Consider the following 24,377-nt stretch of genomic DNA (forward strand, 5'->3'; position numbering starts at 1 on the left):
TCTATATTTTTACTATTTTCTACATTGTAGAATAATAGTGAAGACCTCAAAACTATGAAATAACACATGAAATCATGTAGTAACCAAAAATGTGTTAAACAAATAAAATAAAATAAATTATATTTGAGATTATTCAAAGTAGCCACCCCTTGCCTTGATGACAGCTTTGCACACTCTTGGCATTCTCTTTTTTTGGTACCCTTCCCCAGATCTGTTCCTTCAACACAATCCTGTCTCTGAGCTCTATGGACAATTCCTTCGACCTCATGGCTTGGTTTTTGCTCTGACATGAACTGTCAACTGTTGTAGACACAGGATGCACCTGAGTTCAATTTTGAACTATGAAATTTTGAACTACTCTTCACAAAGGGTCTGAATACTTATGTAAATAAGGTCAACGTTCAAAATGAGGTGGATATGTTACGAATTTGCGAAATGCATGATAAGTTACGAATTCTAGCTAGGTGGGGTTAGGGCAGGGGTCCCCCAACATTTTTGGCCCATGACCCCTTTTTGATATCAGATTTTTTTTAAAACTTTTTTTAAATTGGTGCTTTGGAAGTCAAATGCAAAACGTTCTAACAGTATTTCCGATTGTATTCTTAACTCACCATCAGATACTTTCTCAGGAGGCTGAAGAAATTTGGCTTGTCACCAAAAGCACTCACAAACTTCTACAGATGCACAATCGAGAGCATCCTGGCGGGCTGTATCACCGCCTGGTATGGCAACTGCACCGCCCTCAACCGTAAGGCTCTCCAGAGGGTAGTGAGGTCTGCACAACGCATCACCGGGGGCAAACTACCTGCCCTCCAGGACACCTACACCACCCGATGCTACAGGAAGGCCATAAAGATCATCAAGGACATCAACCACCCGAGCCACTGCCTGTTCACCCCGCTGCCATCCAGAAGGCGAGGTCAGTACAGGTGCATCAAAGCTGGGACCGAGAGACTGAAAAACAGCTTCTATCTCAAGGCCATCAGACTGTTAAACAGCCACCACTAACATTGAGTGGCTACTGCCAACACACTGTCAATGACACTGACTCTACTCCAGCCACTTTAATCATGGGAATCGATGGGAAATGATGTAAATATATCACTAGCCACTTTAAACAATGCTACCTTATATAATGTTACTTACCCTACATTGTTCATCTCATATGCATACGTTGATACTGTACTCTATATCATCGACTGCATCCTTATGTATCACTAGCCACTTTAACTATGCCACTTGGTTTACATACTTATCTCATATGTATATACTGTACTCGATATCATCTACTGTATCTTGCCTATGCTGCTCTGTACCATCACTCATTCATATATCCTTATGTACATATTCTTTATCCCCTTACACTGTGTATGACAGTAGTTTTTTTTGGAATTGTTAGTTAGATTACTTGCTCGTTATTACTGCATTGTCGGAACTAGAAGCACAAGCATTTCGCTACACTCGCATTAACATCTGCTAACCATGTGTATGTGACAAATAAAATTTGATTTGATTTGATTTGATGTGGGGCTATAACAGTCAATTGCAAATGAGTCCGACTTAATTTCTCTCATCTCACCACCACTAATGAGGTGGGTGTGCTTGATGCAAGTCACATCAGCGCTTCTCAAAGTCGGGAGGAAATTGAAAAAAAAAAAAAATTGCTAGCTAACTAGATACGTTAGCTAACTAGCTAAGTTAGCTAGCTAAACAACTATCCGTAGCCATACCTATGACAAGAAAATAGAGTAGGTTTTACAATAGATCTTTTGTATCTCGATTGAAAAAAACCTCTTCTCTTTTTAGACGTAGATATTTCTAGCTATTAAACAGTAAATTACAACGTTACAACCAGCCACCACTTGGTTTACCAGCAAACGTTAGCACATGACTGGAGTTGGCTAGTTAGTTAGCCTGGCGCCAGCTAACTTTATGTGCCACGCCTCAGATTTGTAACTTGTTAGCTAGTAACATCAGCAACTGTAAATCACTTTACTAACTAGCTATGTAACATAATTGACAATGGTTGACATTGGTTATGATTGACTGTGGATGCATTTCAATCTCACAAAATTATACGCATGACGCAAAATAGGTTCTGAATCCTATGTAAATAACAATTATAAACTGGGTGGTTCGAGCCCTGAATGCTGATTGGCTGACAGCCGTGGTATATCAGACCATATACCACGGGTATGACAAAAGTTATTTTTACTGCTCTAATTATGTTGGTAACCAGTTTATAATAGCAATAAGGCACCTCGGGGGGTTGTGGTATTTGGCTAAGGGTTGTATCCAGGCACTCCACGTTGCATAGCGCATAAGAACAACCCTTAGACGTGGTATATTGGCCATATACCACAAACCTTATTGCTAGAGCGTTATGCCATATTTCTTTCTATTAGGCTAGATTGTTGTAAATGTCATCTCTGTGCCTATGCACATGCATGCATGTTCAACTAGTCTACCCTAATGTTAATGTTATGCTAGGACGGTTCAACTGTTGTTCAAACTGTACAAGTTTGACCAATCAAACTTGCCTGACGGCAATTTCATCATGACCACCAGTTCTCTTAGCTACAGATTGTTACACCATCTGATGTGATTTATCCAAAGATTTTTTGGTATCCATTACTGGGAGTTACAGGATAGGTATTGTTTGGTGTAGCACAGAGAATTTTCGACCAACATTAGTGATGCCATCTCGGTTCCCAATGCAAAAACCCTGTGCTACCCAGGAGCACGAGTACAGGACATAACAAGGCTGCTTCCGACTGTTCTACGGCAGGTGCCGGGAGCTGGCGCCGTCATAGTCTATGTGGGGTCAAACGACATCAGGAGGGCTAGCTTGGAACATCTGAAAATGGATTTTAAAGAACAGATTTTTGCATTAAAAGACTCCAAAAAACAGCCTGTCATTTCAGGTCTAGTACCATATTTGGGCCACGGGTGTGAAAGATTCAGCAGGCTACTGGCATTACACATCTGGCTAAAATATTACTGTAGTTCTGCTGGAATCACTTTTATAGATAACTTTGACACCTTCTGGAAACAGAAGATACTCTACAGGAATGACGGAGTCTATCCAAATCATCTTAGCTCCTGGACACGCATTTCAAGGCTGCTTTAAAACAATGACTTATCAATGACCCAAGACCAGCTCAGTTAATCCCTACCATTGTGACAATGAGTCGTCATAATGCTGTATCAAATATACATTATCCTAGGGGCGTTGGCAGACACAATGTATGTCCCTCTAACTGCCCTGAATACCTCTGTTGATCCTACAGCTATTGTATGTGGTAATCTTGAGCCTATGAACCAGAGTTATACTGTTAGCGCTGAGGCGGTGTGCTAAAAATATCCCACATTAACATAGGCAGCCTGAGAAACAAAGTCCAAGAAGTCAATAACTTGCTTGTAACAGATGACATTCATATTATCTCTGAAACACACTTAGATAATACATTTGAAGATACAGTGGTAGCAATACATGGTTATAACATCTACCAAAAAGACAGACATTTTAACGGTGTTGCGGCCTATATTTAGAACCACATTCCTGTAAAGCTTCGAGAAAATCTCATGTTAAATACTGTTGAAGTAATATGGCTACAGGTTCATCTTCCTCATCTTAAGCCCATTCTTGTGGTAAGCTGCTATAGACCATCAAGTGCTAACAGTCAGTATCTGGATAATATGTGTGAAATGCTTGATAGTGTACACTACCATTCAAAACTTTGGGGTCACTTAGAAATGTCCTTGTTTTATAAAAGAAAAGCATTTTTTTCTATTAAAATAACATGCAATTGATCAGAAATACAGTGTAGACATTGTTAATGTTGTAAATGACTATTGTAGCTGGAAACTGCAGATTTTTTTATGGAATACATAGGCGTACAGAGGCCCATTATCAGCAACCATCACTCCTGTATTTCAGTGTCACGTTGTGTTAGCTAATCCAGGTTTATCATTTAAAAAATGCTAATTGATCATTAGAAACCCCTTCTGCAATTAAGTTAATGTAGTGGGTCTTATATGTACCACAGGAGAACCAAGAAATGAAGAGCGACACCACGGCTGTCTTTTAGGCTTTTATGTTGATCTGCAATAGTATTGTGAAAAGACAGGACAGGAACACATCAATCTCCAATGCACCATCTGACAAGTTGTTATTTCTCTCTCAGTGTTTTCTCGGACTCACACAATCACACTCATACATAAAGCCATAATGTATACTATAAAATAATAACCAGTCCTTAATACAAAGAATGTAGAATCTTAATTCTTAGACAATAGAACCATACCTGCAATAGTATTGTGAAAAGACAGGACAGGAACACAAGTCCCTCTTCTATCTGAACTTGGAATATTCCTGTTCGAGGGCTTTGGCCACGGACCCTCAACCTGGTTGTTCTGTTCTGCGTTGTGTACTATTCTAATAATTTGAATTTTGATGGAATAATCATTTTAACTCTACTACATTCACCCCTTATTCATTTCAACAAACTTTAAGACAATAAGGTAAGAGTTCTTCATCTACAGGGGTAACCTTGGCCAAGGACAGGTAGAAATATGCCCATATACAGTGCCTTGCGAAAGTATTCGGCCCCCTTGAACTTTGCGACCTTTTGCCACATTTCAGGCTTCAAACATAAAGATACAAAAAACTGTATTTTTTTGTGAAGAATCAACAACAAGTGGGACACAATCATGAAGTGGAACGACATTTATTGGATATTTCAAACTTTTTTAACAAATCAAAAACTGAAAAATTGGGCGTGCAAAATTATTCAGCCCCCTTAAGTTAATACTTTGTAGCGCCACCTTTTGCTGCGATTACAGCTGTAAGTCGCTTGGGGTATGTCTCTATCAGTTATGCACATCGAGAGACTGAATTTTTTTCCCATTCCTCCTTGCAAAACAGCTCGAGCTCAGTGAGGTTGGATGGAGAGCATTTGTGAACAGCAGTTTTCAGTTCTTTCCACAGATTCTCGATTGGATTCAGGTCTGGACTTTGACTTGGCCATTCTAACACCTGGATATGTTTATTTTTGAACCATTCCATTGTAGATTTTGCTTTATGTTTTGGATCATTGTCTTGTTGGAAGACAAATCTCCGTCCCAGTCTCAGGTCTTTTGCAGACTCCATCAGGTTTTCTTCCAGAAAGGTCCTGTATTTGGCTCCATCCATCTTCCCATCAATTTTAACCATCTTCCCTGTCCCTGCTGAAGAAAAGCAGGCCCAAACCATGATGCTGCCACCACCATGTTTGATAGTGGGGATGGTGTGTTCAGGGTGATGAGCTGTGTTGCTTTTACGCCAAACATAACGTTTTGCATTGTTGCCAAAAAGTTCAATTTTGGTTTAATCTGACCAGAGCACCTTCTTCCACATGTTTAGTGTGTCTCCCAGGTGGCTTGTGGCAAACTTTAAACAACACCTTTTATGGATATCTTTAAGAAATGGCTTTCTTCTTGCCACTCTTCCATAAAGGCCAGATTTGTGCAATATACGACTGATTGTTGTCCTATGGACAGAGTCTCCCACCTCAGCTGTAGATCTCTGCAGTTCATCCAGAGTGATCATGGGCCTCTTGGCTGCATCTCTGATCAGTCTTCTCCTTGTATGAGCTGAAAGTTTAGAGGGACGGCCAGGTCTTGGTAGATTTGCAGTGGTCTGATACTCCTTCCATTTCAATATTATCGCTTGCACAGTGCTCCTTGGATGTTTAAAGCTTGGGAAATCTTTTTGTATCCAAATCCACCTTTAAACTTCTTCACAACAGTATCTCGGACCTGCCTGGTGTGTTCCATGTTCTTCATGATCCTCACTGAACTTCTGGAGATTTATACGAGTTTGCTGCACTGAAAGTAAACTTCTGGGGCTGAATAATTTTGCACGCCCAATTTTTCAGTTTTTGATTTGTTAAAAAAATTTTGAAATATCCAATAAATGTCGTTCCACTTCATGATTGTGTCCCACTTGGTGTTGATTCTTCACAAAAAAATACAGTTTTATATCTTTATGTTTGAAGCCTGAAATGTGGCAAAAGGTCGCAAAGTTCAAGGGGGCCGAATACTTTCGCAAGGCACTGTACATACAACCTATGACCCCCTCATAAAGTATTTCTCATTTCCTTAATCTATCCTCTAGCCTCCGTTTCACTGGGGTACTGTCACTTCAACAAAAGTTGATAGGGCTTGAATCAGGGCAGCTAGATGCTCTCTTTTGTCTGGCTCAGCAATCACTTGACTCATTGACTCTAAAAGTCTTCTGACAGGCTTCACAACTCTTCCAGTTGGAGTTCTCAAAGTGCCTTCACTGGGTCTCAGAACTGTATCAGTGAACTCAGACGTTTGGCTGTTTCTGCGCTCTACCTCTCTCTGGTTACTCATTCTCTTCTTAGTAGATCTTATGCATCCAGAGCCGCTGACTGATGAACTTCTACTGCTGATGCCATCTAGACTGCTCACTGACGTTGCTTTTCTACTTGTGTCATCTTCAGAAGAATCACTTGAATCATCACCAGGCATCCTTGAGGAGCTTCCTGTGCTTGAGTTAGCTGCTTGTCCGGAGATCATGTCCTTCCCTGGGCCATGAGGATCAGCTTGTCTCATGTTTACTAACATCTTCCAGTCCCGAAGATTTTTGAGCTTCAGCTTCCGTGGGCCCCTCAGGGTTCTGGCGCTCAAGAATCCAGACAGCAGTCCTTCGATCCTCTGAATCCTCATCCACATCGAATACCCGTCTTTCGTCATCTGTGTTTATGTCCTCCTCTAAAGCAGTACAGGCTACTCTCGAAATCTCGCCTGTCTGTCCCACCGGCAGGAAGTTCACTGGCAGTATGAAGTTTCAATGAACTACCTTACTCTTCTTGGTAGTAGGATCTTCGACTCTGTAGATGTGCACAGACGGGTCTTTCCATGTGATCACATAGAATGTTGAATCCCACAAGTCGGCAAGTTGACCTTTTCCTCTTTCCTTTCGGAGTGCCATGAGAACTCGGTCTCCAATCTCCAGGGCAGTACCTTTCACTCTTGTTATACTGCCTTGCTTGCTTTTTCTGAGCTTCAGTGGTGTTGGCCTGAGCGATCCTGACAGCCTCTTGCAGGTCCTTTTGGAACGAGTAAACATACTTGTCATGAGTCAACACGTCTTCATGTTTCAAGGTACTTCTAAACATGATGTCCACTGGCAGCCGTGGAATTCGGCCCGGACATCAGGAAGAACGGTGCGAATCCTGTCATTTCGTGTGTGGTACAGTTGTAAGAGAAGGTGAGCGTCTGTATCATCTGGGGCCGTCTTTCTATTGCTATCGCTGGCAACGATCGGACCATGTTACCGAGCGTACAGTTAAATCTTTCCGTCTGACCGTTACCCATAGGATGATATGGAGTGGTATGGGACTTTTTGACTCCTGACACTTGTAGCAATTCTGCGATTAAGTGACTCTCAAAGTTTGCTCCTTTGTCAGAGTGTATCCGCTGGGGAAACCCATAGACACAGAAGAACTGGTTCCATAACTTCTGCGCAACCACCTTTGCTGTCTGGTTCGGGCAAGGAAACGCATGTCCCAGCTTCATAAAATGATCTGTGATGACGAGTACATCAATGCGATCTCCATCCCTTCCTTCTGCTGACCAGAAGTCTATGCACACCAGTTCCAACGCTGTGCTGGTCTGTATAGATTCCAATGGTGCCCTAGCCTCTGGCTCCATTGTCTTGCCAACCACACAGCGCTTACAGTAGGAGATATACTTCTTCACTTCCCCTTCCATTCCAGTCCAGAAGAACCTTTGACGTACCAAAGTGGAGTGTTCTAGTCTGGACTTGGTGGCCGGCTTCATCATGGGTTCCCCTCAGAACGATGGCTTTAAGGGAATCTGGCACCACCAGCTGGTACCTCTTCTTGACAACTCTGTCCTTAGATCTTCGGTAGAGGATCTCATCCTTGATTTTGAGTTTATCCCAATGCTTCAGCATTCTCAACACTTGGGCAGTCTCGTGAGCCCTCTCTCTCCAGGGGTCTCCTCCTCTCAACAAAGTACGCCACTCGTGCCAGCACCTGATCCGCCTTCTGTTTTCTCCGTATCACATCAGAAGAAAGTACTGGAAGAGTAGCCGCTCCCCCTTCATGCTGAAGGATGCTGGCAGAATACTGGGCTAATTGGAGTTTGCGCACTGGCACACTCACATCCCACTCCAGACAGGATTCCAAAACTGCTTTCACTCATTCAGAGGAGACATGAGCCAGGATCTCAGCACCTTGGAAATTGACTGAAAGATTGAATGCGTCCTGGATGGACTCTGAATTCACAAACTCTGGGCACTCACTTGCCTTCCTAGCTCCAACGAACGGCTGTCGACTAAGCAGGTCTCCTGGGACATTCTGGGGCCTGGGGGATGTACTTCAAGTCAAAGGGGGACAGTTTAGAGACCCACCGTTGCTCACAGGCGTCTAGCTTTGGTTTTGTCATTTATATATGTCAGGGGGTTGTTATCTGTCAGGACTGTGAATCTATTCCCCTTCAGCCAATAGGTGAACTTATCACACACAGCCCACTTAAGAGCGAAGAATTCTAATCTGTGTGCTGGGTAACGGGACTGGGACCTCAACAGAGTCTTACTTGCAAAGGCTACTGGTCTGGGCCTACTCTCACCCTCACCCTCTGGCTAAGTACTGCACCTAAGCCATCCATTGATGCATCTGTTGATAGGAGAAACGGTCTGATAAAGTCTGGGTGAGCCAGCACGGCTGTTTGGGAGACTGCATCTTTTAGCTTCTACAGCGCCTCCTCACATTCAGTAGTCCAGTCTTCAGGTTTGACGTTTTAGCGCCCAGCCATGAGGTTTTCTTTTTTCTCCTTTCCGCTTACTTTTCTGTCCTGCAATCAGACGAAACAGTGGTTTGGCTAAACCTGAGAAACTCACAATGAAGTGGGAATAATAGTTTGCCATACCAAGAAATGATCTGACCTTGGTGGGTGAAGGTGTTTTCCCATCATTTTCCATCGGGTCAGCTGCTGTGATGTCGTTGATTGCAGACACTTTTCCTGGGTCAGTTGCAATGCCCTCTGCCGTGACGATATGGCCTAAACTTGACAGATTTTCTGAGGAGGTACCATTTTTTTTGAGCTAGCTTCAGGTTGTGTTCCTTAAGGCGGGAGAACACCATTTCAAGACGGTCCAGGGCTTCCTGCTCACTCTTCCCGAAAACCAGGAGATCATCCAAGTAGCACAGGAGGGACAATTAGTTCTGGTCGCCAAAGATCGGGGTCATCATTCTGGTGAATGTTGCTGGGCTGTTACATAACCCCTGAGCCATTCTGTTGTACTCAAATAAACCTGTGGGTGTTGTGCACGCTGTGTACTTGCGGTCATCTTCATGTATGGGGATGTTGTAGAATCCCAAAGTCAAATCCATAGTACTGAAGAAGCAGTTCCCTCCCAAAGCAGCGAGAGCATCGGCTTGATGGGGCAATGGGTATGCATCTTTCTCTGTCCTCTGGTTCAACCATCTGAAATCAGTGCAAATTCTCAACTCTCCTGACGGCTTCCAAACCAGGACAAGGAGGGAGGCCCTCTCACTACTGGACTTTCGGATGATGCCCTGCTCCCTCATTTCCTCGAACGTCTGCCTCAGTTTCTGGTAGTCGGATGGAGAGACCCTCCTGTACGGCAGCCTGAAAGGCTTTTCATCTTTGAGTCGGTTAAGGTGGATGACATTCTTCGCTTCTCCACAGTCAAGTCGGTCCCTGGAGAAGATGCCTTCATACTGAGCAATAAGGTCCACTAGTTTTCCTTTCCACATATCAGACACTTCACAGGACTCTGTCAACTTCTGTTAAGCCCAACTCTTCAAACTTTTGTAGAGACCCTTTTGCCCTTTTTCCACTAACTGAACAATCTTCCCCAGCTTGGGTGACATACTGAAGAGCTGACTGGACCTTACTGGGGTTATCAGCATGGCTGGAATAGAGCTCTCTTCTAGGGCTAGGCATGGGTGCACATCAGCCAACTTGGTGTTACGGCGGAGAACAATAGGGTGGTCCAACATGTTGATCACTTTCATGTGGACCCACTTGTCACCCCTCAAAGGACATACAGTGCGTCCTACTAGGACATTTCTTGGTGCAGATCGTGCTGTAGTGGCCTCTATGACTACAGTACTACCAACTGATAGCGGCACCTTTTCTTTCAGTTTTCCCCAGACCAAATGTTCATGTTGAGGCATGAGAGTCACACTCTACTTGAGCATTACAGTTCCCACTTTGTCTGGTATTTTGTCACCGTGCCAGCGGTTCACGTTGGCTAGCATGCTGAGTAAAAGTCTGTGTGAATCTCCTTTGGCAGGTTTGGAGAGGCTGTCTCAATTCCACTTTGTTTTCTTAACAAATCTGTCGTTCTGCCCCTGAACAGGCAGTTAACCCACTGTTCCTAGGCCGTCATTGAAAATAAGAATTTGTTCTTAACTGACTTGCCTAGTGTGACTGGGTTAACGGAGTTAACTGACTTGCCTAGTTAAATAAAGGTAAAATAAATCCCCCCAAAAATTCAGCTACTGTAGCTGCCTGCCTAACATCAACAGGCAGCACCAGTAGCACAACAATTAAAAATAGACACCAAAAGTAAAGTTCCTGGTGATCATAGCCTTCTGTCTGAACTTGGAACATTCTTGTTCGAGGGCTTTGGCCACTGACCCTCAACCTGGTTGTTCTGTTCTGCGTTGTGTACTATTCCAAATAGTTTGATGGAATAACCATTTTAACTCCACTACATTAACACAACTGAAAACTGTTGTCCTGATTAAAGAAGCAATATCTGTAGCATCAGTATTTGTGGGTTTGATTACAGGCTCAAAATGGCCAGAAACAAAGAACTTTCTTCTGAAACTCATCAGTCTATGTACTACTCCCTTCACAAAACAGCACCAAGAGTCCCCGACTGTATTTACAATGAAGGCCTATACCGGCCAAACCCAGATGTTGGGCCAACTGTGCACCACCCTATGCGACTCCCAATCACAGCCGGTTATGATACAGCCTGGATTTGAACCAAGTTGTCTGTAGTTACATAGACCACCGTGCCACTCGGGAGCCCATTAAGAAAATGACTGTAAAAATGGTTAAATCCCCTTGGTGCAAGCAGTAGACTCAGATTTTAAAAAACAGGCAAAAATACACCTTATGGAACAACAGGGACTGTGAAGAGACACACAAAGGTACAGACACATGCATACATTGTGATATTGTTGTATGGTGGTATTAAACATTTTGTATTGTAGATATGTAATGGTGTAAATTATATGATGTACTGTTTTATTTGTAATGTAAGCGCTTTAATATGTTTGGACCCCAGGAAGAGTAGCTGCTACCTTGGCAACAGCTAATGGGGATCCCTAATAAATACAAATACACTCCCTAATAAATACAAATACACTCCAACCCAAATCTATCACACCTGATTCTAATAATTAGCTGGTTGATAAACTAAACCAGGTTAGTTACAACTGGGGTTGGAGAGAACCTACAGGAGGGTAGCGCTCCAGGTACATGGTCTTAAACTGAGCTACATGGGCACCATTTTCACAGGCAGCCCAATTCTGATATTTGTTCCACTATTTGGTCAATTTTTCAGAACGGATCTAGACCAATTAGTGAAAATATATCAGAATTAGCCTGCCTGTGTACACTCAGCCATAGTCCTGGTACACTGATGCTTTTGAGACCACATTAGGCTACACGACAGATTGGTCTGGATTAACAGTAGCCTACCAATGGCCAAAAATGTGAGTGTCCGTAATGTAATTTGTGATTAACATCCATCAACGCTCGTATGTCCTGTCTCCTCCCACACATAACACGACATGTTTGCTCCATGGCAGGGGCTAGGATTTACAGCTGGCTTGTTTATGATGTGGTAGAGAGGGTAAAAATATTTGAAACGGAGTAGGCTAATGGTCGTCAGATATAATGAGTAGCCGCAAAAGGTAAGCAAATTGTGCTAACGTGTTAGTGTAAACAAGTTTTTCTAGCCGACCTCAATTTGGTGAGCAATTTGATGGTCTACTGAAAACAAGTGATCTTTCCTGTTAAGTAAGTGTTTTTATTTTGAGACTGGATTTAAATTAAATGTAACCTATGTATTTTGACGTCAAATATACTGTAGCCACCGTGCTTCTACACCTGCATTGCTTGCTGTTTGGGGTTTTAGGCTGGGTTTCTGTACAGCACTTTGAGATATCAGCTGATGTACGAAGGGCTATATAAATAAATTTGATTTGATTTGATTTGATTTGATTTGAAATATTTGAGCCATGACGATGATCAACAATAATAAGAGAGTAAACAATAATGCAGGCAAACGGTTTTCTCACCATCGTAGCCTGTTATCTCGAGCGTTGTCGTCCTGTTGCTGTACATAGATTCAAAGTAGCCGCTCTAGTAATTAAGAGTTCGGAAGGATCGACGTCTGTCTTTCTTGGCCCGGATATATCCAACAGTTAAGATTCCTAATATCAAATAAGTTGACATTCCACGTGAGTAGGCTACTAGAGTGCCAAAGCGATTACAACGTATGACAACCAAATGTTACTGAACATTGAATTGGATTTTGCCGCCCAAATTGCATACACTGTACTTGTCTGCCGTCTTTGAAGAGTGGCTCACACACTGAGGCGTTCACAAGGGATAAACTACAGCTAAATTATGTGCATCTCATTATGTCATTAATGTGCGCTTAAATGCGAATTAGAGGCTATGTTTGGACATCTTAAAGCCTAATTGCACTCATAATTCGAACGTGTCCCCTACGAAAAAAGATAGCAGTCAGAGTGCAGTATAGCAGCAGTCAGAGTGCAGTATAGCAGCAGTCAGAGTGCAGTATAGCAGCAGTCAGAGTGCAGTATAGCAGCAGTCAGAGTGCAGTATAGCAGCAGTCAGAGTGCAGTATAGCAGCAGTCAGAGTGCAGTATAGCAGCAGTCAGAGTGCAGTATAGCAGCAGTCACTGCATCCAAAATACCACTGTTGACTGCAGTTAAATGCATTTTTACTGCAGTTTCACAACTGCAATCTTCTTTTTTTTGTAAGGAATATCACTAAACTAACAGATTACAGCCAGGAATCTAAACTGGAAAAGGTCTTGCACAGTAGGCCATTCATATGAATTTTTTGACTTCATCAAGCACATGCAGATATGTGCCATACCCTATTCCCTTCCCCCTTCATTAACAGACACCAATAGTGGAAATCGGCCCTTACCTTCATGCATACAGAATTACACTAAACCTAGGAAAAGTGAGTATTTTCCTATATATGAAGTGACAGCTGGATAGTTTTTGCCACAAGCTATGCAAATTGTGTGTCTAAAGCTTTGATACAAACAAGACTACACAGCATAGCCAGAGGACAAATCGGGTTGCTCATGTTTTTTTCCCCATCTATTAACTGGCATGTTCATTGCTGAGGAGACTGTGAGATGGAATATATTAGTGAGTGTCATTCACCATGGCAAACTACTGTACTACTAGGGCATTTCCATAGCATCTGAGCAGAGGCTGAACCTGAGGAAAGGTGGCAGGGGACTGTGACAGCCTCCAGATGGAGAGCAAGACACCTGAGCAGACGCATAACATCAGGCAGAAGAATGGAGAGCTCATGGAATCTGAAGAGGTGGAGAATGGCAAGTCTGAACCCATAGTTCCTGTGGCCATGGATGGGCCCGTCTCTGCACCTGATGGGGGTTGGGGCTGGGTGGTGTTGGTGTCCACCATCCTGGTGCAAGCCCTGACTTTGGGCTTCTCCTCCTGCATAGGCATTTTCTACACGGACCTACAGACAGAGTTCCAGGCCAGCAACCAAGAGACTTCCTGGGTGCCTTCAATAATGACATCAGTGCTTCATGCTGGAGGTATGGTAGTAGAGTCACATCCTAGTTTCCATAGATTTCCATAGATTCACCTTCTGATTTTAAGTAGGGCTTTTTCAGGGTTCTTTTTGCAGTTACACATTCATATATGCTTGCAGGGAAATGTGCTCAAAGTAAGTTCAGTAATCACTGACAGTCTATTACAGTACAATACTTCCTTACTTTTTAAAACTCTTGAAGCAGATTGTCTAACCCACTCAGCCTGTCATGATCATTCACTGTGTACACATTTGATTTACAGTGCCGAGGTTTGCAGTCTAATAATGACTGGTCAGATCAGACACACGCAGGCAGACAGACACAAAAAGCATAGAAAAGGTGTACATTATGAGAGTCAACACATCCCCTGTTTGTTTATTTGATAAGTGGGATTTCAGGGTATGGTCTCTCACCCTTACACACACACACACACACACTAACGCTGTGTAGCGCCACATGAGCTGCCTTCCTTTGGTCAGCCACTCACAAGGGGTCTATTTCTGTTTGGGTTTCAAGCCCTAAACATCTGGGAAAGTTTTGTATGTCCACTGCCTTTGCGCAACAACAAAGAAATCACCAGAACTGAATGAAGATGAGCCAAAATTTAAACTGAGCAATGTGTGGCGTGAACCAGTAAGCTGGTACATTACTTATTTCAATGGCCTTGCAATGTCAGGGTGTACTTGCTGTGACCTTACAGCTTGTACTACTTGTTGCGCCTAAGCGCAGCACTTGGCTCCACTAAGTATGAAATTGAGTGCATTTTCAACCACTGTACTTAAGTACATTTAAAACCAGATGCTTTAAGACTTTTACTCAAGTAGTATTTTACTGGGTGATTTTTTTACTTGAGTCATTTTCTATTAAGGTGTCTTTTTGCTTTTTACTCAAGTATGACAATTTTGTACTTTTTCCGTATACCCACTTTTTTGGTGGGCATTGCGTATACTCACTTCTTATCCCCATGATGCGTATCAAAATAGTTTTGAGGTATATGGTGTATCAATATATATATATATAATATATATATATATATATAAATATATAAATATATATATATATATATATTTATATATAAATATAAATATTTGACTTGATGAAGTCAAAAAATTCAAATGAATGGCCTACTGTGCAAGACCTTTTCCAGTTTAGATTCCTGGCCGTAATCTGTTAGTTTAGTGATATTCCTTACAAAAAAAAGAAGATTGCAGTTGTGAAACTGCAGTAAAAATGCATTTAACTGCATTTTTAGAAGTGCAAAGGCTGTCTCTCTTGCCAAACAAGGGCAATGGACGCGGTGGGAAGGCCTGTAGAGGAGAAAGATCAACTGGAGTGAGCTTTGGCAAATGGAGGCAAGCAACATCAGCTTCATTATAAGAGCTGTTTATGATGTGCTTCCATCACCAAAAAACCTACATCAATGGTATGGCGAGGACTCGACCTGCCCCCTCTGCCACGCTCCAGCGACTCTCAGGCATATATTGACAGGTTGCAAGACCAGCCTCTCACAAGGCCGCTACACCTGGAGGCACAATCAGGTCCTCAAGAGCCTGGCTGCAGCACTTGAGACCAAGAGGAGTGCAACCAATTCATTACCTTCAAAAACAAGCAATCCCGTCAAAACAACAACATTCATCCGGGAGGGACAGAAAAGGCCTCCTATCCTCCTATCCTCCTACGAAGCCAGAAACTGGACACCTAGCCATGGCCCGGGACTGGAAGATGCTTGTCGATATTGGCCAGCAACTAATTTTTCCATCTGAGATTGCTTCTACCAACCTTAGGCCAGACATGGTACTCTGGTCCCCTTCACGAAAGGCTGTGTACATCATAGAGCTCACAGTCCCGTGGGAAAACTCTGTTGAAGAGGCCTACGAGCGTAAGAAACTGCGTTACACAGAGTTGGCAGCAGACGCAACTCAGCGTGTCTGGAATGCAAAAGTCTGGCCAGTTGAAGTGGGATGCAGAGGATTCGTGGCTTCTTCCACCATCAGGTTGCTGAAAGAACTTGGAATCCATGGACAGGCTCTGCGGCAGACCGTCAGAGCAGTTTCTCAAGCAGCTGAAAGAGGCAGCCAGTGGATCTGGATCAAACGGAAGGACCCTTGCTGGGCTATAACTTCATGACCCCCACCCCCACCTGAGAACCCAATTCAGATCCCTCCAACTTGAGGAGGGCATATGAGGTATGCGGTCAGCTGTAGGGCTGGCTCAGGGAAGAGGACGCCCCTGCCTTGCATAGTCCCGTGGGACATCTTAATTGGGCATGGGACACAAGCTAAGGCTTGATCACCCTTTAGCTGGCCACCTTTGAGGGTGTTTAGTGATTAAAGGCCGAAACACCCACTGATTCGAAGGCACACTACTGAGGATGTGTCCCAAAATGGACATCTTAACCCAGTCTAAGAAATAAACCTCCCATGCCACTCTGTCAACATCACGGCAAATCTCATGTGAGTGCATTCCATCTATTGGCACAATGGACAGTTTTTAACATCTCGTCCCGTGTTTTATGATTCTATATATATATATATATTTATTTTAGAATGTTTATCTTAAAATGTTTTTCACATTTTAAGCACCGCAATGTGCACATGGCAGTAGGCCTACGTGAAAATGTTCCAAAATGCAATTTGCGGGAAAACACAGTTCTAAAATAATCACCTCACATGCAAGCGGTTTCATGGACAGAGATTAAAATATATCTTAGACATTTTGAAAGAGGTGAGATCTAAATATGCAATAAATATCATATGACTAGGATGATGGATTTGGCTGCTAGACAATGAAAGAAAGTTTATTTTGTTGGATTTTGGCTATAGGCTACTTTAAAGCAAGGTAACACATGCCTTTATAATATGAAGTAAAATGTCCAGGTTTCAAACAATTAAAGGAACAGGAAAAATATAACTCTTCTGGTAGATGGAAAGGCTGTCCCTACTCAATTAAATGTTAACTAGCTCATCAACCTACACACGGGGCTGCAGGTAACCTAGTGGTTAGAGCGTTGGGCCAGTCACCGAAAAGTTGCTAGATCGAATCCCCGAGCTGACAAGGTAAAAATCTGTCATTCTGCCCCTGAACAAGGCAGTTAACTCACTATTCCTAGGCTGTCATTGTAAATATGAATTTGTTCTTAACTGACCTGTTTAGTTAAATAAAAAAACAATGACAAAGCAAAAACAGTTTTGTTTTTTTAAATAGCCGATTTTATAAAAAATAAAACACTGAAATATTACATTTACATAAGTCTTCAGACCCTTTACTCAGTACTTTGTTGAAGCGCCTTTGGCAGCAATTACAGCCTTGAGTATGACGATACAAGCTTGGCACACCTGTATTTGGGGAGTTTCTCCCATTTCTTCTCTGCAGATCCTCTCAAGCTCTGTCAGGTTGGATGGGGAGCGTTGCTGCACAGCTATTTTCAGGTCTCTCCAAAGATGTTCGGTCAGGTTTAAGTCCGATATCTGGCTTTTCCAATCAAGAACATACAGAGACTTGTTGTGAAGCCACTCCTGTGTTGTCTTGGCTGGGTGATAAGGGTCATTGTCCTGTTGGAAGGTGAACCTTCCCAGTCTGAGATCCTGAGAGCTCTGGAGCAGGTTTTCATCAAGGATCTCGCAGAGCATTGACCCTTCTGTTTTCACTCAACAGCAGATCCTAGCAGTGAAACACAACCCAAACGTTGTTTGACTTACTAGAAGTCATTGTATCTCTTTAGGGTTGTGCTTGGGGTCCCATCTGGTGCAAAAGGCCCTGCACAAACCACCACTTTGTTGAAGATAAAGATAGCCATAGAGGGCAGTTATGCTAAGATTGTTGGATTAGGGAAATTCCCTTGTACCTAAGGCTCTAAGTTTTACTGTACTTTCTTTGAGGTCTTTGTGTGTTTAACCAATAGCACGTCTCCTCCTTTAGGTCCATTCTGCAGTGTAATGGTGGAGAGATTTGGTTGCCGGACGACGGTGATGGTGGGTGGGGTCCTGAGTGGTCTTGGAATGGCGACCAGTTCATTTACCCACACCATCACTGAGCTCTACGTCACAGCTGGGGTTATTACAGGTCACTAACCTCCTAAAAAAATGGAATCACTCCACAAAGCAGTTAACCCCTAACAACAGATCTAGAATCAGATAACCCTACATCCCAATCTTTACCATCTTTATTTTTAGGAAAGGTTAAAAAAAATCACACCCTGTATTAGTGGTTAGGGGCAACTTCTACCTTCTCCCATGCATTCAGCCATGTGCCAGATTCATTGTCTTCTCCTTTGACAGGACTTGGATTCTGCTTCAGCTTCCAGCCCGCAGTGACTATTCTTGGGCACTATTTTGTGCGGCGGCGGGCTTTCGCCAATGCAATGTCGTCCACGGGCACTGCCCTGGGCCTGTACACCCTACCCCTCCTGGGAAACTACCTCCACACTGAGCTGGGCTGGCGGGGGAGCTTTCTGGTTCTGGGGGCCGTCCTGCTCAACTGCTGTGTGTGTGGAGCTGTGATGAGGCCTCTGTGGAGCCACAGACATCGTGGCCAGCCCCTGATGAACCACGGGCCTCTTCAGCCGGAGGAGGAGAAGCCAAAGGGGAGTATGAGGGCCTTGTGGGGTGGCCTGAAGGCCGCCTTGCACCATCACATGGCCTTTGACCTCTTATGTAACAACCTGCGTTACCGCGTGTTCTCTGTGGGCATCACTTGGATGATGCTTGGCTTCTTGGTGCCGCTGATCTACATTGTGCCCTACGCCACGGCCCACGACATGGAGCAGAGCCGGGCCGCCCTCCTCCTCTCCATCCTGGGTATCGTCAACATCATGGTGCGGCCGTCCATTGGCCTGCTCTTCAGTCTGCCCTGGTTCAAGGGGCGCTACATCTACGTGTTCTCTGCTGCTGTGCTGATGAACAGACTGAGTATTTGCTGTATCGATGCCAGCTTCCATGTGCTGCTGGTGTACGTGGTGACCTATGGCCTGTCCATGAGCGTGGTGGGCTCGCTGATGTTCACTGTCCTCATGGATACATTGGATATGAGTCGCTTCCCCGCTGCCCTGGGCCTGCTCGCCATCATGGAGAGTGTCACGCTACTGATCGGGCCCCCGCTCGCAGGTACCGAACTCCCTGAGGTGTGTGTGTGTGTGTGTGTGTTTGTGTGTGTGTGTGTGTGTGTGTGTGCCTCCCTCCCCTACATGAAAACCAGGTGAGGAGATGTCCTATTCAATGATGAACACATTCATCAAGTAAGTGTTGTAGTGTAACTTGAAGTAGTGCTAGGCTTAACACAGGCTGTGGTCAGAGGCAAGGAGCATATCCTGTTGCTTGGATTCCACGGACATCCAACCAATCATGTGTGTGTGCTCATGCCTGTTTGTGCATGTTGCGGGGGGTCTTAAAGACAAACTTGAATAAGAATGGAATTTCCAGCTCCCTCTTTCCTGGGGAGGGGGCATTCGAGCGCAAATGTCAGGTATGCAACCTACTTCTGTCTGACTGCTTATGTAGTTGGTTGTGTTTCACTGTGCAATGGTAGAATCAAAGACGGCATAGTATGGAACTGCTTTTCCAATAGAAATCCCCGATCACACTTGCAGACAATGTCATGGCGACGTTGGCCAGCTAAGCTCGTGCATAAACACATCATTGGATCTAACGATCATCTTGCGCCGAACTGTGCATGTGCAGGCTGTCAAAATCAAAGGCACACCTTCGATATAGTTGTTTATGACGAAAATGGAAACGTGTCACTATCACCAGGTTGGAGTAATAACATGTTCAACTGCTTAAGATATAGGCTCTAGTCTAGGGTTGTGCCTTTTACAAAATGAACAACTAAGGAAGAATGTTTCACTTCTCTCATTGAGTTCTCAAACCCCGGCCTGGTCTGCTTTACAAGCGTTTCCGGAAGTCATACAATGTTGCGCCTCTGGGTTTAAGAAGTTCGGGGGAAATTCTCTGTTATTGTTGCAGTTATTCCCTTATGTAATCATGAACTGTCTGTCATGCACTGCTGGGGCTTTACTCATGCTGATTGGCTCCTGATATTGTTGTTACAGGAATCCTGGTGGACAGAACTGGGGAGTATTTTTATGTCTTCTTCGCCTGCAGTGCGACTGTTGCCTCATCGGCTGTATTCCTCATGGTGTCTTTCTACTGCCTGGACAGAAAGGTGCTAAAGGGGCAGCAGGTGCCACCGCAGGTCTCCCCACCGAAGCATGCCAGTGTTCACAATGTGGTCCCCCAGTGCCAGTACAGCAGTGTGCCCACCAAGGGGGACAAAGACAAGGCCTCAGACTCTGAGACTGGGGATGTCTGTTGCCTGTGAACAGCGTCATTGTCCAAACACATACCCCAAACTCACAGATGTATATTTCCTATGATTTTGTGATTGTATACCCTGTGCTGCTGATCTTACAGTACAAGTGTATGATAATTGATATGATATCCCAATCTGTTAGGATCTGACACACATAGTATACACACTCTTGCCTCTTGACTGTTAGAGTATTGGTGAGTGTAAATGGGTTGAGTATTTCATCCAATGGGTTCATGCTAGGAGTGGATTATTCATTGCTATTACAGTCTGCACTGTTTATGCGGACTAATACTGTTATTGGTGATCGAATACAATACTTATTCACACATTCCACAAACCTGTGCCTTTCCCCCTCACACCCTGTTTATTTATTATTTACTTATTCACACATTCATCAATATCAAGTTGTTCAAGAAGACATACCTTAGGAATCCTTCGCCACCCTTCAACAACCAAGATTGTGAAAAAAAACAGATGTGCCTTGTACATGCAATCAATCAAAATAAACATTGAATATCTGTAGGCCTATTAAATGTCATATACATATACAACACCAGAAGAAACCTCAACTAAATGATGAGTACTGTAGGCCTACCAGTTTATTAAGATGGATATCATTGACTGACTCAAGTTCTTTATCCCAAGAAGTCTTGGATTTTTTGGGGGCCTAAACATTTCTTTATGGTACTGTTCATGCCTTGTTCTTATGTTCATTGTGTAACAGAGTTACAGAACGATCAGTAGCTTACTGGTATGACTGAGAATGTCTTGTGTAAAAGTGCAGGAGTTACGAGGACATGGGTGCCATTCATTGTCAAAGACTGAAGCAAGTACTGTAGGTGTTAGAGATTTGTTACTTCTCAACCTGCTCGTTTTTCAGGTATCATCAAGAAAAGATTACTCGAAGGAACATAGTCACATACAGTACCAGTCAAAAGTTTGGCCACACCTACTCATTCCAGGGTTTTTCTTTATTTGAACAATTTTATACATTGTAGAATAATAGTGAAGACATCAAAACTATGAAATAACACGTGCCATTTTTGGGGGGATTGCAGGTAGCCTAGCGTTTAGAGCGTTGGGCCAGTAACTGAAAGGTTGCTGGATCGAATCCCTAAGCTGACAAGGTAAAAATCTGTTGTTGTGCCCCTGAACAAGGCAGTTAACCCACTGTTCCCCGGTAGGCCGTCATTGTAAATGAGAATTTGTAATTGACTGCCTAGTTATAAATGTTTAAAGTTACCAAAATTGTTAAACAAATCAAAATATATTTGAGATTTGACAATAATGGCAGCTTGGCATTCTCTCAACCAGCTTCATGAGGTAGTCACCTGGAATGCATTTCAATTAACAGGTGTGTCTTGTTAAAAGGTCATTTGTGGAATGTCTTACCTTCTTAATGCGTTTGAGCCAATCAGTTGTGCTGTGACAAGGTAGGGGTGGTATACAGAACATAGCCCTATTTGGTAAAAGACCAAGTCCATATTATGACAAGAACAGCTCAAATAAGCAAAAACAAATGACAATCCATCATTACTTTAAGACATGAAGGTTAGTCAATATGAAACATTTCAAGAACTTTGAAAGTTTCTTCAAGTGCAGTCACAAAAACCATCAAGCGCTATGATGAAACTGGCTCTCATGAGGACCGTCACAGAAAAGGAAGACCAAGAATTACCTCTGCTGCAGAGGATAAATTCATTAGAGTTACCAGCCTCAGAAAATGCAGCCCAAGTAAATGCTTCACTGAGTTCAATTTTAAATGTTTTATTTAACCTTTATTTAACTACAGTAGGCAAGTCAGTTAAGAACAAATGGTTAATTACAATGATGGCCTATTAACAGACACATCTCAACTAGAGGTCGACCGATTATGATTTTTCAACGCCAATACTGATACCAATTATTGGAGGACCAAAAAAAAACGATACCGATTAATCGGCCAATTTTTTAAATTAATTTGTAATAATGACAATTACAACAATACTGAATGAACACTTATTTTAACTTAATATAATACATCAATCAAATCAATTTAGCCTCAAATAAATAATGAAACATGTTAAATTTGGTTTAAATCGTGCAAAAACAAAGTGTTGGAGAAGAAAGTAAAAGTGCAATATGTGCCATGTAAGAAAGCTAACGTTTAAGTTCCTTGCTCAGAACATGAGAAAGCTGGTGGTTCCTTTTAACATGAGTCTTCAATATCCCCAGGTAAGAAGTTTTAGGTTGTTGTTATTATGGGAATCATAGGACTATTTCTCTCTATACCATTTGTATTTCATTAACCTTTGACTATTGGATGTTCTTATAGGCACTTTAGTATTGCCAGTGTAACAGTATAGCTTCCGTCCCTCTCTTCGCTCCTACCTGGGCTCGAACCAGGAACACAACGACAACAGCCAGCCTCGAAGCAGCGTTACCCATCGCTCCACAAAAGCCGCGGCCCTTGCATGGGAAAGGTGAACAACCACTCCGAGTCTCAGAGTGAGTGACGTTTGAAACGCTATTAGCGGGCACCCCGCTAACTAGCTAGCCATTTCACATCGGTTACACCAGCCTAATCTCAGGAGTTGATAGGCTTGAAGTCATAAACCGCTCAATGCTTGAAGCATTGCGAAGTGCTGCTGGCAAAACGCACAAAAGTGCTGTTTGAATGAATGCTTACGAGCCTGCTCTGCCTATCATCGCTCAGACTGCTCTATCAAATCATAGACTTAATTATAACATAATAACACACAGAAATACGAGCCTTAAATCATTAATATGGTCGAATCCGGGATACTATCATCTCGAAAACAAGACGTTTATTCTTTCAATGAAATACGGAACCGTTCCTTATTTTTTCTAACGGGTGGCATCCATAAGTCTAAATATTCCTGTTACATTGCACAACCTTTGATGTTATGTCATAATTACGTACAATTCTGGCAAATTAGGCAGCCCAAACTGTTGCATATACACTGACTCTGCGTGCAATGAACGCAAGAGAAGTGACACAATTTCACCTGGTTAATATTGCATGCTAACCTGGATTTCTTTTAGCTAAATATGCAGGTTTAAAAATATATACTTCTGTGTATTGATTTTAAGAAAGGCATTGATGTTTAGGGTTAGGTACACATTGGAGCAACGATACGCACCGCATCGATTATATGCAACGCAGGACACGCTAGTTAAACTAGTAATATCATCAACCATGTGTAGTTAATGAGTGATTATGATTGATTGATTGTTTTTTATAAGATAAGTTTAATGCTAGCTAGCAACTTACTTGGCTTACTACATTCGCGTAACAAGCAGTCTCCTCGTGGAGTGCAATGAGAGGCAGGTGGTTAGAGCGTTGGACTAGTTAACTGTAAGGTTGCAAGATTGAATCTATCGTTCTGCCCCTGAACGAGGCAGTTAACCCACCGTTCCTAGGCCATCATTGAAAATAAGAATGTGTTATTAACTGACTTGCCTAGTTAAATATAGATTAAATAAAGGTGTAAAAAATAAAAATTATTATCGGCCAAATCGGTGTCCAAAAATACCGATTTCCGATTGTCGACCTCTAATCTCAACATCAACTGTTCAGAGGAGACTGCGTGAATCAGGGCTTCATGGTCGAATTTCTGCAACGAAGCTACTACTAAAGGACACCAATAAGAAGAGACTTGCTTGGGCCAAGAAACACAAGGAATGGGGATTAGACCAGTGGAAATCTGTGCTTTGGTCTGATGAGTCCATATTTACGATTTTTGGTTCCAATCGCTGTGTCTTTGTGAGATGCAGAGTAGGGGAACAGATTATCTCTGCATGTGTGGTTCCCACCGTGAAGCACGGAGGAGGAGGTGTGTTGGTGTGGGGGTGTTTTGCTGATGATACTGCCAGTGATTTATTTAGAATTCAAGGCACACTTAACCAGCATGGTTACCACAGCATTCTGCAGCGATACGCCATCCCATCTGGTTTGAGCTTAGTGGGACTATCATTTGTTTTTCAACAGGATAATGACCCAACACTCCAGGCTGTGTAAGGGCTATTTGGCCAGGAAGGAGTGTGATGGAGTGCTGTATCAGATGACCTCGCCTTCACAATCACCTGACCTCAACCCAATTGAGATGGTTTGGGAGGAGTTCAGTGCTCAGCATATGTTGAACTCCTTCAAGACTGTTG

The 24,377-nt window shown here is 43.0% G+C and overlaps 1 protein-coding gene across 1 annotated transcript; it reads left to right on the forward strand.

The window, feature by feature from the left end:
* Positions 1 to 11,872: 11,872 nt before the first annotated feature.
* Positions 11,873 to 20,855, forward strand: LOC112223293 (monocarboxylate transporter 6). The gene is made up of 5 exons (XM_024386306.2): positions 11,873 to 11,993; positions 13,534 to 13,913; positions 17,829 to 17,972; positions 18,188 to 19,012; positions 19,957 to 20,855. Exons 2-5 carry the CDS (start codon positions 13,604 to 13,606, stop codon positions 20,223 to 20,225), a joined length of 1,548 nt encoding a protein of 515 aa, XP_024242074.1. The 5' UTR covers positions 11,873 to 11,993; positions 13,534 to 13,603; the 3' UTR covers positions 20,226 to 20,855.
* The last annotated feature ends 3,522 nt before the right edge of the window (positions 20,856 to 24,377 follow it).

This window comes from Oncorhynchus tshawytscha, linkage group LG24 (genome assembly GCF_018296145.1).
Source record: "Oncorhynchus tshawytscha isolate Ot180627B linkage group LG24, Otsh_v2.0, whole genome shotgun sequence".
Lineage (NCBI taxonomy): Eukaryota > Metazoa > Chordata > Actinopteri > Salmoniformes > Salmonidae > Oncorhynchus > Oncorhynchus tshawytscha.

Coding starts and splice junctions, on each gene's coding strand:
- LOC112223293 (XM_024386306.2), top strand. CDS start 13,604: ATGGAGAGCAAGACACCTGAGCAGACGCATAACATCAGGCAGAAGAAT. Junction 13,914..17,828: donor ATCAGTGCTTCATGCTGGAG/GTATGGTAGTAG, acceptor CTCCTCCTTTAG/GTCCATTCTGCAGTGTAATG. Junction 19,013..19,956: donor GATCGGGCCCCCGCTCGCAG/GTACCGAACTCC, acceptor TTGTTGTTACAG/GAATCCTGGTGGACAGAACT.